A 13,199-nucleotide genomic window follows, 5' to 3' on the forward strand; every position below is an offset into this window, starting at 1 on the left:
TCCAAGAGTCCACAGACCTATTCTCTGCCCTGCTTAGGCTGCTGTGTGTGTGTGTGTGTGTGTGTGTGCGTGCGTGCGTGCGTGCGTGCGTGCGTGTGTGTGTGCGTGCGTGTGCGTGTGTGTTTCTGTCAAAGCGTTATTGCATTTTTAATCAGCGGAAGAGACCAGGCATCATTTTCATCACATTAGTGTCTCCTGGTATTTATTCCTCTCTCTCTCTCTCCCTCCCTCTCTTTCTCTTTCTCCCTCTCTCTCCCCCTCTCTCTCTCACCACTTTTACTCCTGGGGGGAGTTGGGTGGGTGGAGAGAATACATTTCGAAATTTGCTCATTTGACAGTTGTTAGAGATATGGATTCTGACAGTACACAATTAACTCCGTCACCTCCTTTATCTTCACTCATCTTTGGCTGGGGGATTTAGAACATGTTGCCTTTCCTCTAATGACTGTTGTGCCTCTCTGGCTGTCTCCCTTACTGTGTCTCCCTCCCATCGCTTCCATACCCAAACTACTAATTCCGTCCTTCCCCAAGTTAATGATTATTTGAAAATTACATATCTGACTTCATGGATTTAATTGACTGCTGTGTTATTAAGACGCATGAGTGAGACGAACGCTCTTCAGAATTCACAGCTGAGTAGGTGCACTAATCTGCTGCTTTCCCCCAATTTCTCCTGTCAGGAAAACGCATTCAAGGAGAAAAAGACGTAGCGAGTGCTTGGCATGCGTCTTGCGAATATGTTGCACATTTGTTATGCTTTGCTCTGCATGAAAGATGCAACTCACTTTTAGACAGCTTATATGAGATAAAGCATTGGCCTACACTTTTAATTCTGAATTGTGGCTCAGGTTCACGGCACAAACAAAAAAGCCAACTGCATTTAAACTGAGGATGATCATCCGTGGCTTAAACAGGAGTTGACAGAGATAAGTGCTGGCTGGCTGTGAAATTTAACTAGAGAGCTAAGCCCTTGATTTCAAGGAGCGTGGCGTAACGCAATGCATTTCCGCATCCCACGCAGATCACTGTTATTTCAAAGAAAAGTGTATGCCTAAAGAGGAACAAAATGTTGAAATGGAAATGAACAGTCGAGCCCTAGTGATAGAAATCCACATCAAAGTTGAAATGGAATTGTAAAACCCAAAAGGTACAGAGAATAAATCGCATGCCACACTTGTTTTGTTTGTTTGGAGAGTAGATTACCAAAAACAGCTGTCTGGAGTTTCACTTCTATTTGTTTTTTCTTATTGAAAATTATTCCAATTCAGGCACATAGTAAATCCTTCCCATGAATGCATGTTGAAAAAGCTTAAAAAAGCTGTGAGTTTAGCTTGGGGCATTGTGCAGGAAGTGTACACTCAAAATGATTCTAAATCAATTCAAAGTGTGAATTAAGGTATCAAGGCGCAAACTACATCGGCAAAGATTGTATGTCTAATTTTTCAGTTGGCCATGGAGTGTGTAGAACTCTCCATTTGATTAAGCTCTACCCAAAGGCTGCATCAATTATGTATCATCACAATGGAGTTAATGGACTGCAATAACAGTTGAAGATGACTTGACTAAATTTCCACATGATGTGGCAAGAAAAATCTAACTCGGGGTAATGTGACCCTCCTGAACAGCTTGTGTGAAATGATAAAGTATCAGGTCTGCTTCTAGCTTATTAAATGCAATAACATTTCCCTTTGTCAATTTCTCTGTTAATCTATGAAACATAATGCCCTCTGACAGATCTCCCGCCTCCAGGAGTGTAAAATGTGCGTGTTCCCCCATGTACCTACGTGGGATTTGTGTGTGTGTGTGTGTGTGTGTGTGTGTGTGTGTGTGTGTGTGTGTGTGTGTGTGTGCCCTGAATGCAAAAGTGTGCGTATATGTCTCAGCTCAGCTTGCAATCCGTCTACCTTATGATCCAGCTTCTATAATTCTGTTCTCTGGGGTTTTTCGATCCCATGAGTGGCCCCTCGCCAAGAACAGAAGGGGCCCCGCCAATCCCCGACTACATAGTCACTGACCCATCTGGTCATCGGACCAGCGAGGGAGCATGCTGGATGCACAGACCAAAGCTCTGCACAAACATCCTGTGCTAACATGAGACTGGCAGATCACACAATGCCTGTAAAAAAAAAAGAGGTAGGGTTGGTGTACAGCCAGCCACCACATAGTGAGCACACCCTCATGTTTTATTTTGAAATGCTGTGTGTGGACTGCACTGCATATAACAACAGAGGCCAGAGAGTTCTCTGCTAAACGCATCCCACCGGCAGAGGAATATGCAGTATGCTGAGAGTGACAGTGAGCCTGCTGCTGCTTGTGTATAATTTAGAGCAAAAGCAACATGTTGATTCAGCTGTGATCTCTCTGCAAGTCAGGCGGTTGGAGGTTGCTTCAACAAGACAACATCACAGAGGAGCATTGTGTTTTGCTTTTTAACCTGACCTCAGTGCCACTGTTTATTCCTCCACCACTCAAACTCACAGCCATGTAAATGTTTCTAATAACCTCTGGCATGCCGAGGAGTGTCTACCTCGGCCCCTGCGGCAAGCCTCAGCTCAGAATGCTGCTCACACCATTTACTCCAGTGCAAGGCGAGCATCTGCCATGTTTTCTTCCACCCACTGCTGTTGGTTATGAAACCCCTCCCAACTTCTCAGCTTTGTCATGCCTCTTGGAAATCCAAAGCAATCGGCGCAGACGGCTCGCTTCCACGTCTGAAGACTGGGGGATTTCCAACCATAGCTCGGGAATGGATCCAATTTATGAGATAAGGAGCAAAATGCAATTAGTCTTCTACACTTCCGAAAATCTGTGAGTGAATTATGGAGTCTTGCAGTTGTTATAACTTATCTTGCTTTCTAATTATGAGGGTGACTTCAGAGAGAGCCAACGTGTTTTTTATCTAGGGGAATTAGCTGAGGATCGCTTCGATGCTTATGCACTGTTTAATAAATAGCAAACATCAATGATACACTCACTGTTTCTCAAGTAGGGTTAAAGACAAGTAACGCTCCTGATAGGCAATTCATTTAAATCAATTTGAATATGTTATAAAATGCTCTTGTTGCATATGTCCAAAGTAGGTATCTGATAGATGATCATTAGAGTTTAGTATTTTTTTAACTAAGACCTAAGGAAACTTCTGGACATGTTATGGTCTCATGCAAAGGTTATCAATCAATGCATTTGCCATGGTGTGATGCTACTGCCATCTACTGATACTGCAGCAATGTCTGTGTTTCTCCCTGTTTGTTCCTGCCTCAGAGACCCTGCATTCTCCCTACAGCTGCCTCAAGATAGAACATTGTGCACAATCAGAGCAGACACATGACACAATAGCACTTGTGAATCGACTTCCTGTTCGGCGCTCAGGTGCAATATCAGGTGTATCAACGCATTTAGTCAGCGTTGCAAAACATTCAAATGAACTTACGTATTTCTTTCACAAGATGGCGCCGCAGTCATTTTTGGTGGGACGACGAGGTGCTGTCTTATGGATTCCGCCTGCATGAGAGTATGAACTTACTGTGTATATCTATGGTATGAACACATATTGACTTGTTTTTGTCACGTAATAGGGCAATGCATTGAATTTACTACACTTGATACAAAACGTAACCCAACACAAATGTACATTAATCTTACAGTAGGCTAACCTATATTATTATATAGGTATAGATAGCCTACTACCGCATTTCTTTTTTTTAGCAAGTACAAACGTCCCAAGAGTGTAATTTGAAATATAGGCCTAGGCTACAAGGCCTACAAACAGCATGAAAGAAAGAAAAACACAAAGTAGGCTTACTCCCACACTGCTACCCAACCCCCTGTGTAGGCTATAAACTCAACACTGGAGAGTTTATTTTGACAGATCTAATTGTTACGAACCGCTGAAGCTCACCTGTCTGATAAAATGCTTGCGACACTGTGTTGAACAAAAATAAAAGATAATCAATTTATTAGGCTACTTAAACCGACTTCTTGGAAGGAAGGAAACTAAGCTACTAAATTGCAGTTAGCTAGCAAGACACAGAGACATTTTGTTGTTCTTTTTTTATTTCCTCTGTTTGGGTTAATTCTTGCCTTCTTGTTTCTTAAGCAATGCTTCATCGGTTTGCTAATGCTGAGATGCTAATTTAGGCCAGTCAGTGTTGTGCTGACACTAGTATTTTGAATATTTCCCCTCTGATTTAATGAGGGCTATTACCACAACAACATTACAAAGAAATTGTTCCTTAAAAATGTCACATTATAAATAGATGTTAGAGCTGCGTTTGTTCTTTTAGGGTTGCGTTTGAATATGCAAAAGGAAACTGGCATGTAACAGACTGTAAGGCATGTAGCCTACACTACGTCTGTTGATATATTTTTTAAATATATTACCTGCCTGAACAGATACACATGCTCTGGACTGTAGGTGTGCCTTCTGTATGATCTAATATGCTATGTATAATATTATGTAAGACACTTTTTATTGATTGCCTATAGTAAAATATGAAATATATACCCACTTGCTTCTTCGACAATCATGATGATGTTTTTTTGTTGTCATTGTTCTTTCAGCTTAATGGGAAACAGAGTGGAGCATTTCCTGGGCGTTGGGTATCTAATGAGGCCATTTACTGAGCTGTCCACATCATGTGGTGCCGTGCCACCCACTATCATTTCGTTTCTGCAATTTCCACAGCTAAGTAGCAGATCAACTTACCCTCTCCTTAAGAGGGGTGCATACAAAGCATGATTTGTTTTTCCCTTTTTAATCAAGAGAAAAGTTTACGTCAATAATACTGTTGTGCAGAGGAAATAATTGCCCTCCTGTTTGCAATGGGAGCTTGGCATGGCATGGCAACAGGTCTAATTACAATTTGTTATGAACCCAGGAATTATAGGAACGCTTACAAAATGCCCATTTTAATTAGAGCTGGCCGGTGTCTGAAATAACAAGGATACGAACAGGTCCTATAAGAACAATGAATGTAGATAAGTAGAAACGTGAAACGATTTAAAACAGTTTTAAAAACAAAACATGTCTATATTTTTCTTATTTTACCTGGTATTCTTATTTCAGAAACTAAAAGTTGAGAAAGGGATTACAATAGTTTTTTTGTGCACAAAGCATCCCCAACAGCAGGATCTCAAGTACAGCACGTCATACCCATCAACAACTGAAAGGTCAGTTCTTCCTATAGGTTCTCATGAGATACATACATTTTTTATCACATACATTAACCTGTATTCCCCATACATTATTAATGAGTGCTGTGGGGAGGCCGATGAAGTGAGAGATTGACAGGGCATAAAATAGCTTCAACTCCACATTATCATACACCCTCATTACCTATTACTGGCTGCTGTTATCGATTAGCTCGACTCCATTGTAGATTCAAACCACTCTACTGCTGTGTTAGCATTTAAGATGATCTTTTATGGAGAGTATTAATAGAAAGTGAATCCCTACAGCAGGTACGCCTTTAAAAAACTAAAGTAGCTTGTGTATGTGTGCAGAAAGTTGTGCCTTTGTTTCAAGTCCTGCTCGCCATTATTGGCACCCCTTCAATTTTTTGCACAACCTGTACAATATCTTCAGAAATAAATGGAAATGTACTACATTTATATAATCAGGATCTTTTAATTGGAGGTCCAAAGTAATTCAACAAAGACAATTGTTTTTTCAACTTACATATTGTAATTTCAAATAAATAGAAAAAACAATGTGCAGCAATAATGGCACCCCTCTTTAATACTGTATTTGGTTGCACACCCTTTGGCAGTGATCGACAGCCTCCAAACGTTTCTTGTAGCAATCTATAAGCTTCTTGCACTTCTCAGCTGGTATTTTCTCCCAATCTTTCTTTGCAAATTGTTCAAGCTCTTGAACGTTCGTAGGTTTCTTTTCCCCAATGGCAGATTCCAGATCATAAGAATATTTTCAATTCGGATTGAGATCAGGACTCATTGCTGGCCATTTTAAAACAGTCAATTTTTTTTCCTTTTCAACCATTCCTGCGTGCTTTTGGATGTGTGCTTCGGGTCTTTGTCTTGCTGGAGGATCTATGATCCTCGACTCAAACCAAGTTTTCTTACACTAGGTAGGACATTTCGCTCTAAAATCCCTTGATAATGCTATGATTTCATGATTCCTGTGATACGGTCAAGGCCAACAGTTCCAGATGCAGCAAATCAGCCCCACAGCATTATGGATCCTCCACCATGCTTAACTGTTGGGTGTTCTTTTCCTTGAAGGCTTCATTGGGCCGTCTGTAAACAAACTGTTGGTGTACATTGCCAAAAAGCTCTATTTTAGTTTAATCTGTCCAGGGGGACAACAGGGGATAACAGATGGCGTTTTAAACACGGAAGGCATCATTCATTGGCTAATTCATGTCACATGGAAACAGACAATTCATCACAGGTGATTCTCATTCATGATTTACCACAGGCGAGTCATAATGTGTTTACATACTGATTTACAGCAAAGGGGGCCAATACCACTGACACAGCAATCTTTTAAGTTTTTCAAATTTTTCCTCCTATTGTTTGTTTAAAATTGTTGTTTATTTGCTCTTTTGTATCAAACAAGAGTTCTCTATAGAAAATAAAATATTTCACTTGATCCATTTTTTCAGAAGGTATTCCAAATGATGTACTTAAAATTCATAGGTGCCAATAATGGTGAGCAGGACTGTATGCAACTTCGGCAATGTCTTCAAGGTCTAAGGTTTGATCAATCCCTTTTTCTACAGTTTACAGTAGGTCAATATACTGCCCTTGGTAATATTATTATTGTGCATTATTGTGCCTTCCTTCTTACAACCTCAACCCCCATAGAGCTGTTGAATAGAGCCGAATAGAGCCAGAATTGCAACATTAAAAGATGCGACTGCCGTCTGTCAGTGGTCAGCGACTGAGTCTAGTGCTCCCAGAATAAAATATCCCCTTACAACTGCATATTGAGAAGCTCCCTGGCTCTGTGTGCCAGAGGTGTCAAACTGTGACAGCCAGAGGCGACCGGTCCTGCAGCAGTGGGTGGCAATGCCGAGGAAATGTAGACCCCATTTTGTGTGCATGTAAGAATGCTGCTGTAATGAATGGGGAAAACATACTTGCCAAGTTCTATTTAAACCATCTCTCAATGCTTAAGGGCTGCAACTGATGAGTATTTTAATTATTGAGTTATCTGCCAATTACTGCCTCAATTAATTGATCACAATAAATTGACCTAAAACAATTACTATCACTGTTTCGGTGATTCAAGGGGGACGTAATTGAAAGTCTTGAGTTATCCAACCACAGCCCAAAACCCAAAGATATTAAATTCACTATCATGTATTAAAACAATATTTAAAAAAAAAAAATGTTTTCATTAAAGAACATAGCCTCATCAAATGTTTGGCATTTAAATAAATTAAGTGAGTAAATGTCCTATCAGCTCTATCAATATTAGTTTTGTTAATACAGACAGATAACATTCTATTCAAACTAGGTTCATATTGTCTATTACTATTGTAATGCACTGAATATTTTGCTTGTACTCCACAACAGCTTACCATGTTAATACAAATCTGAGATCAAAGATGTAATTTATGCACCAAGGGGTGAAGTGTCAATATTACACTCTGTATTTTCATAAAGTGTGAGCTGTATTTAATCACTCGTTCGCATGAAACAGAGCCTTTAAGACCAGTGTCAAATATCTCGTGTAGGTCGCCCACAGCTAGATCTATGTCAGCTATCTGAGACATGATTACATTCAATACGCAATATAACCCCCCTCATAATTACCAATTGTGTAATGACTGGTTAATAACAGGTCATATAACTATTACAGCACTTTCAGATCCAGTCCTCACCGTTGACATTCAGCATAAACTTAAAGCCTCTGCAGAGTTGACTGGTACATATATAAATATGGGTATGCGTTTGTGATGAACATAACATTGTCTTCTCATTGCAATAAGTCACAGTGTAGAAGATGAATGCGGAGGTCTTCAGTGATTTTGAATCAGCTTAAAGGGTAATTAAACATTAATACACTTTTACACTAGGGTTCAAATGGTCTTTAAATGAACAAAAAAAATTGGGGATTTATTTCTAGGACAATGTAAGAACAAATCAAAATGTCCTTTATTGCAGTTTGTACTGAAAATGTACATTTGTCACTTTGTAACCAACAAATTAAACTGTTTTTGACCTCTCTCGAATAAGCCACCGTTACACAAGCTCTATACTAAAAGAATTTGAGAGCAGAAATGAGTCATTGTCATCGATATTTCTGCGAGAGACCTAGGAGCACAGAGGCAAAAAAGAAGAGAAACTACCCACCTTAGCCCCAGGAAAAGGGAGTCATTCCCTTAAAATATCACACTGTCTCACAGAGGCCTGCTGTGCATTTGGTTTATTACTACAAGGACTGTATAGCTCATGTAATAGCCAAAACCAGCCAACCATTGGATCCTATTATAGTCTGATTCTATAAACTCAGTCGAGAATGTGACAACATACTGTAAAGCAAGGCTATAAAAAGGCCACAGGTCTTTGCCTTCATGTACTGTAGAATCACATATTTGATGGCAAAATAAATCTGGAAACTTAAGTAAGATATTTCAACCTTTAACATATCTCATAGTTTGAACTTAGTTTTCCCACTTTTAAGAGTCCATTGCTGCGTTTGACCATGTAAATATAAAAGTACAGTTTAGTATTTTTCTGTATATTTAATTCTAATTTGCATGAAAACATGCCATTATTAGTCCAGTGCCATTTGTTAAAAGAAAAAAAAAGACTCTGCACCATCTTTGAGGCTTTACAAATAGTATTACATTTTATTAATATATTTTCATAAAACAAGTTTAAGACTGTATCAAAAACTCAGTAAAAACATTAGATTTGTAACCATTTTTTCTTATGGTGATATCAGATATGAAATGTACATAATTCACATGTGGTTTCTTTGTTCCCCATCATATTGAGATAATGCATTATTTTTTGTGATGAAACATTCTTTTGTAACCTCACAAACTATAAAGTTTTTCTTCTCATGATTGTGATCATAAATCTAGACATACAATTAAAAAATAAATTGATTTCCCACTCTGCCCCCCTCACCCCCCCATTCCTCTTATCCCCAACTAGCTTTACTGATAAAACACTAACATAATGGAGTTATTTAATTTCACAGGCACACAATTATGTACATCCCCATATCCCCATGCCTCATCTGAACTGTCAACAGGCAGTGCACTTAACGTAACAGTGCTACACCTAGAGGCAGAGCAGTGATAATACAGTACTCCAAAACCCACCCATACTACTTAAACCAACTGAATATAAGACAGTGGATCCACATCATTGACTATGTTGCCAATTCTCACCCTGCTGTGAACCACAGCATTCCATTGGCCCCTTTATTGGTGTTGTAGCAACCCGACAAGGTTTGCTTTGTGACCAGACATCACCTTGGCAACAGCAAAACCATTCATCCCATCTCTTGCAGATTAAGTGGCACACAAATAAAATAAAAAAATCGTTATTTGTTTTGTAACTTAATGAGGCTACATCTACAACAGGCATGTTGAAGGTTATGTCCTTTGTGATCAAGTACCATAGTAATCTCAGTCACGTGGTGTATTAAGGATACAAAAAGATTTAGTTTTTTTCCTCCCCTTATTGGGCTTCCACTTACTGCGTTCAATTCTTCACAAGACACATACAGTAGTGCAAGGTTTAACAAGAATTTGCATAAGTGCAAAGTTTGCATGTTATTGTCAAGAGGGAGCAAAGCATAGGAGAGACAAAGGAGAGATCAAAGTCAAAGAAACAAAAAGATTGTGTAAATAAAGTGTTTCATGCTTTCAGTTTGGCTTTTTGTATTTCAGTCCCCTCTAGAAATAACAGGTGCAAAATCTTAGTAAACCTAGCCGAAGGACAGATAAGAGTGATACAGAACTCAAAAGATTAACATTGTGAGGGAGAGCCTCAAGTCTGTTGTCATGGTGACATCTGCTCAAAAGGCCCTGTGGGCTCCAGTCCTTTCCTGCTTCTTTATTATTTTCTATACAATAGAAATAGTACATCATTGGAGATAAAAATCGACTTCTTGGCAAAAACAGACAAAAGAAATATGCAAGAAGTCAAAAGCAGATTTGTAGAAGGACAACGACAAAAAGAAAAAAAGGGCTGGATTTATAAACTGTTCCCAATCCAACAATTGATCACAAAAAAAAAAATAATTCCATATCCGTGTCTTATCCATGATGGTCAAATATATGGGCATGGTTGCCTGCTCCTCTACAAAGTCAAAGCCATTTCATTGAACACATGTAAAATTACTCCTGTCGTAGTTTGCAACAAGCATCCCTACTTTGCACCTGCTTTCCCAACTGAAAGCTGTAATGTGCGTTAGGGAGGTACATAGGGAGGTGGTGACCTGTAGGAGGTCATGTTCTTGGGGCGAGATCCTTTGCCCTCTATGGGGACAGTAAATGGTGGTGGGGGCTGGTAAGGAGGGGCATTAGGATCATCATCTTGATAAACAGAATATTCTTCTAACAGATCCTGGTTAAGCAAGGTACTGTGTGGGCCAGCCATGTTAGGATACTCTGGAGGGGGAAGTGGGGGCTTTTCCTCCTGAAGAATTAGAGGGATACTGGAGGACGGGGGTGACTTGGAATCATCCAACTCATCTGCAAATATTATGGGGACTCCTTTCTTGATGAAAGTGGCCTGCTCTTCTATGGTCATCTTCCCTTTGCGTTTCTTGCGGTAGCACACCATGGCGATGATCCCGGCTATGAGCAGCAGAGCTGCTACCACTACAGCTGGAATGACGGTGTGTAGGTAAACATCATCACTGCTCCTACGACCAGTACCTGGTGAAGGTGTAGCTGTAGGAAGAACAGGCATCTCCACCTCTCCTGGTGGGATGAATGTGTAGCTCTGGCATTTATTGGTGCCACGAATGGAGATATTAATGGGTTTGAAATCAGGCTCCATTGCTTTGATGAAAGCTAGTTTAGGTGTCCCTTGGGGATCAGAGATCCTGTTACTGAGAACTGTGATCTGGTCCTTTGGACAAGGACTCTGCTGGAGACTGTTATTGGTCCATTCCACAACAATAGAGCCACTAGTGATGCTTCTCAGAGTTACTGTGCTAGTGTTGCGATCACCAAGGGCATAAGCCAACTTTTTGGTCAAAAGAATCTTCTTGTGGACATCATTGCTTAAAGTTTTGGGGTCACCGTGAAAACGAGCTGCAAACACAACTGATGGTTTGTCATTTGTAGACCAGCGGTTGACTTGAACCTCAAATGCATCCATAATGCTCTTCCCACCCTTATCTGTGGCCAACATGAAGTATTCGTGTTTCCCCTCATGCTGCTCCTCTGGAAGGCCGTACAAAAGCTGGATAGTGCTGTTGAATTGGATCCAAGATGTTTCGCTCACTGCTTCTTTGGGTGTCTTCTTCAAAGTCAAACGCAGTTTATCAGTAGTACCATCCTCCCTGTCAAAGAACGTATCAGGAGGAATCTTTACCTCGAAATACGTGCCGACCCATGCATTCACTTGATCAACGGGGTTGCGGATCTCTGGGGTTTGATTTGTATCTGGCACCATCGAGAGAGTGGTGGTGCGTCTGGGCGGTTTAGCTGTGGTTGATTTGGGTTCCCGGGGGGCTGGGGTGGAGGTTTTGGGTTTCTTGGGTTTCCTTGTAGCAGAGGGTTTGGGTCTTTTGGTGGTGCTTGGTGGTGTTGGCACAGCAGTGGCCTCAACAATTGTAGGTCTGGTCATGGTAGGCTGAATAGGGATGGTACTTGTAGTTCCTAGTACTCTTGTGGGTTGGGGAGGTCCAGAGAGGGGTGTATGGGCTATCTGATCTCTGACCCTCATAGTGGGCTTCACTGGGAGAGGTAAAGGGCCTCGGACAGGGGAAACAGAGTTGTCTGTTGCTGGGGCAATAGAGGGTGAGGTTGGAGTAGGAACAACACGTACCGGGGGCTCTGGGTGACTAGTTGGAGGAAGCAGCGAGGGCACTGGAGTAGGAGTGTTGTACAACTGCCGTCTGACCCGTTTCACACCAAGGGGCTTTTTGTTGACAATGTGCCAGCCAACCACTGGGTATCCTAGTCTGGCTGACATCGTCCCATCCTTTGCAGAGGATTGGACGCTGCTAATATCAGGGATATTGCCCTGGTAAAGGACACATCCAAGTTTCCATGACAGTAGGGCCCCGTTCTCCACCACCTTCTTGGCATTCCCTGGTCCAGCCATGAAAGCAGACATGTCAAATAAGCGGTTGTTGACAACAGGGACCACCCTCATGTGCTCCAGGGGAACATGTGAGAATTTTCTCATAATGCCCAGTAAGTTGACCCTCTGTTCAGCAACCATCTTTGTCAAGTCGGCATCCAAGATGACAGTGAGGACAGTTACAGGCTCCTCGGAGCCACAGGTGAAAGGCTGTATGCCACTGATATCAGCCTGTAGAGTGAGCAGGGCTGGCTCAGTGTCTGCCCGTTCTTCTGGGTATACTTCAATAGAGAAGACTGTACTTGGGAACACTTGGCTGCTATTCTTCTCAATTATCTGCTCTCCAGATGCCAAGATATGATACACACCTTTATCCTGCTCCAGGGCCAACCCTCTCAGAAAGCAGCTTTCTTTGTCCCAATATAGCCACGAGGGTAACGTTTCCTTTCCCATCTCAGTGAGCTACAGGAGGAACAAGAGACACGCTATTACTGGTTTATACTATAGGGAACAAGGTTAAGTAAAAAAATTAAAAATAAATCATTACTTATTTCTAGTGCTGTCAGTTTAACACATTATTAACGGCGTTAACGCAAACCCATTTTAACGGCGTCAATTTTTTTATCGCGCGATTAACGCTCTTCATGGCCTAGCAAACGTTGTGGTTTTCACATGCTGTTGCAGCAACTAGTAATGTTAGAACAACTGAAACACCACAAACTATTCATATGGCTCGCCATTAAGTTACTGTTAAGTCAACCGGAACATGTCCTACAGCGTAACTTCACATTAAAATCATTTAACTGGCAAAACGGCTAAACGTCAAGTAAATTTTGACTTATTTTGAAGCAGAAACCGGAACCTAGCACTTCCTAGCTCAGCTGCGAGACCTTCACTAGTCTTCCGTGTGTGACTCGGGGACTACGCGGAAAAAGAACCGAAAAGAAAGCTTTTCA

The 13,199-nt window shown here is 41.1% G+C and overlaps 1 protein-coding gene across 2 annotated transcripts in view; it reads right to left on the reverse strand.

Annotated features, from left to right (window-relative positions):
• Positions 1-9,052: 9,052 nt before the first annotated feature.
• LOC307253000 (dystroglycan 1-like) overlaps positions 9,053-13,199 on the reverse strand; it is a 28,090-nt gene continuing 23,943 nt past the window's right edge. For both annotated transcript variants that reach the window (XM_080030831.1, XM_080030832.1), the window contains exon 3: positions 9,053-12,705. In XM_080030831.1, the coding sequence (XP_079886957.1) occupies positions 10,396-12,705 (2,310 nt within the window). In that variant the 3' untranslated portion in view covers positions 9,053-10,395. The remainder of the gene's footprint in view (positions 12,706-13,199) is intronic.

The sequence above is a fragment of the Ammodytes marinus genome, assembly GCF_949987685.1.
Source record: "Ammodytes marinus genome assembly, chromosome: 7".
Lineage (NCBI taxonomy): Eukaryota > Metazoa > Chordata > Actinopteri > Uranoscopiformes > Ammodytidae > Ammodytes > Ammodytes marinus.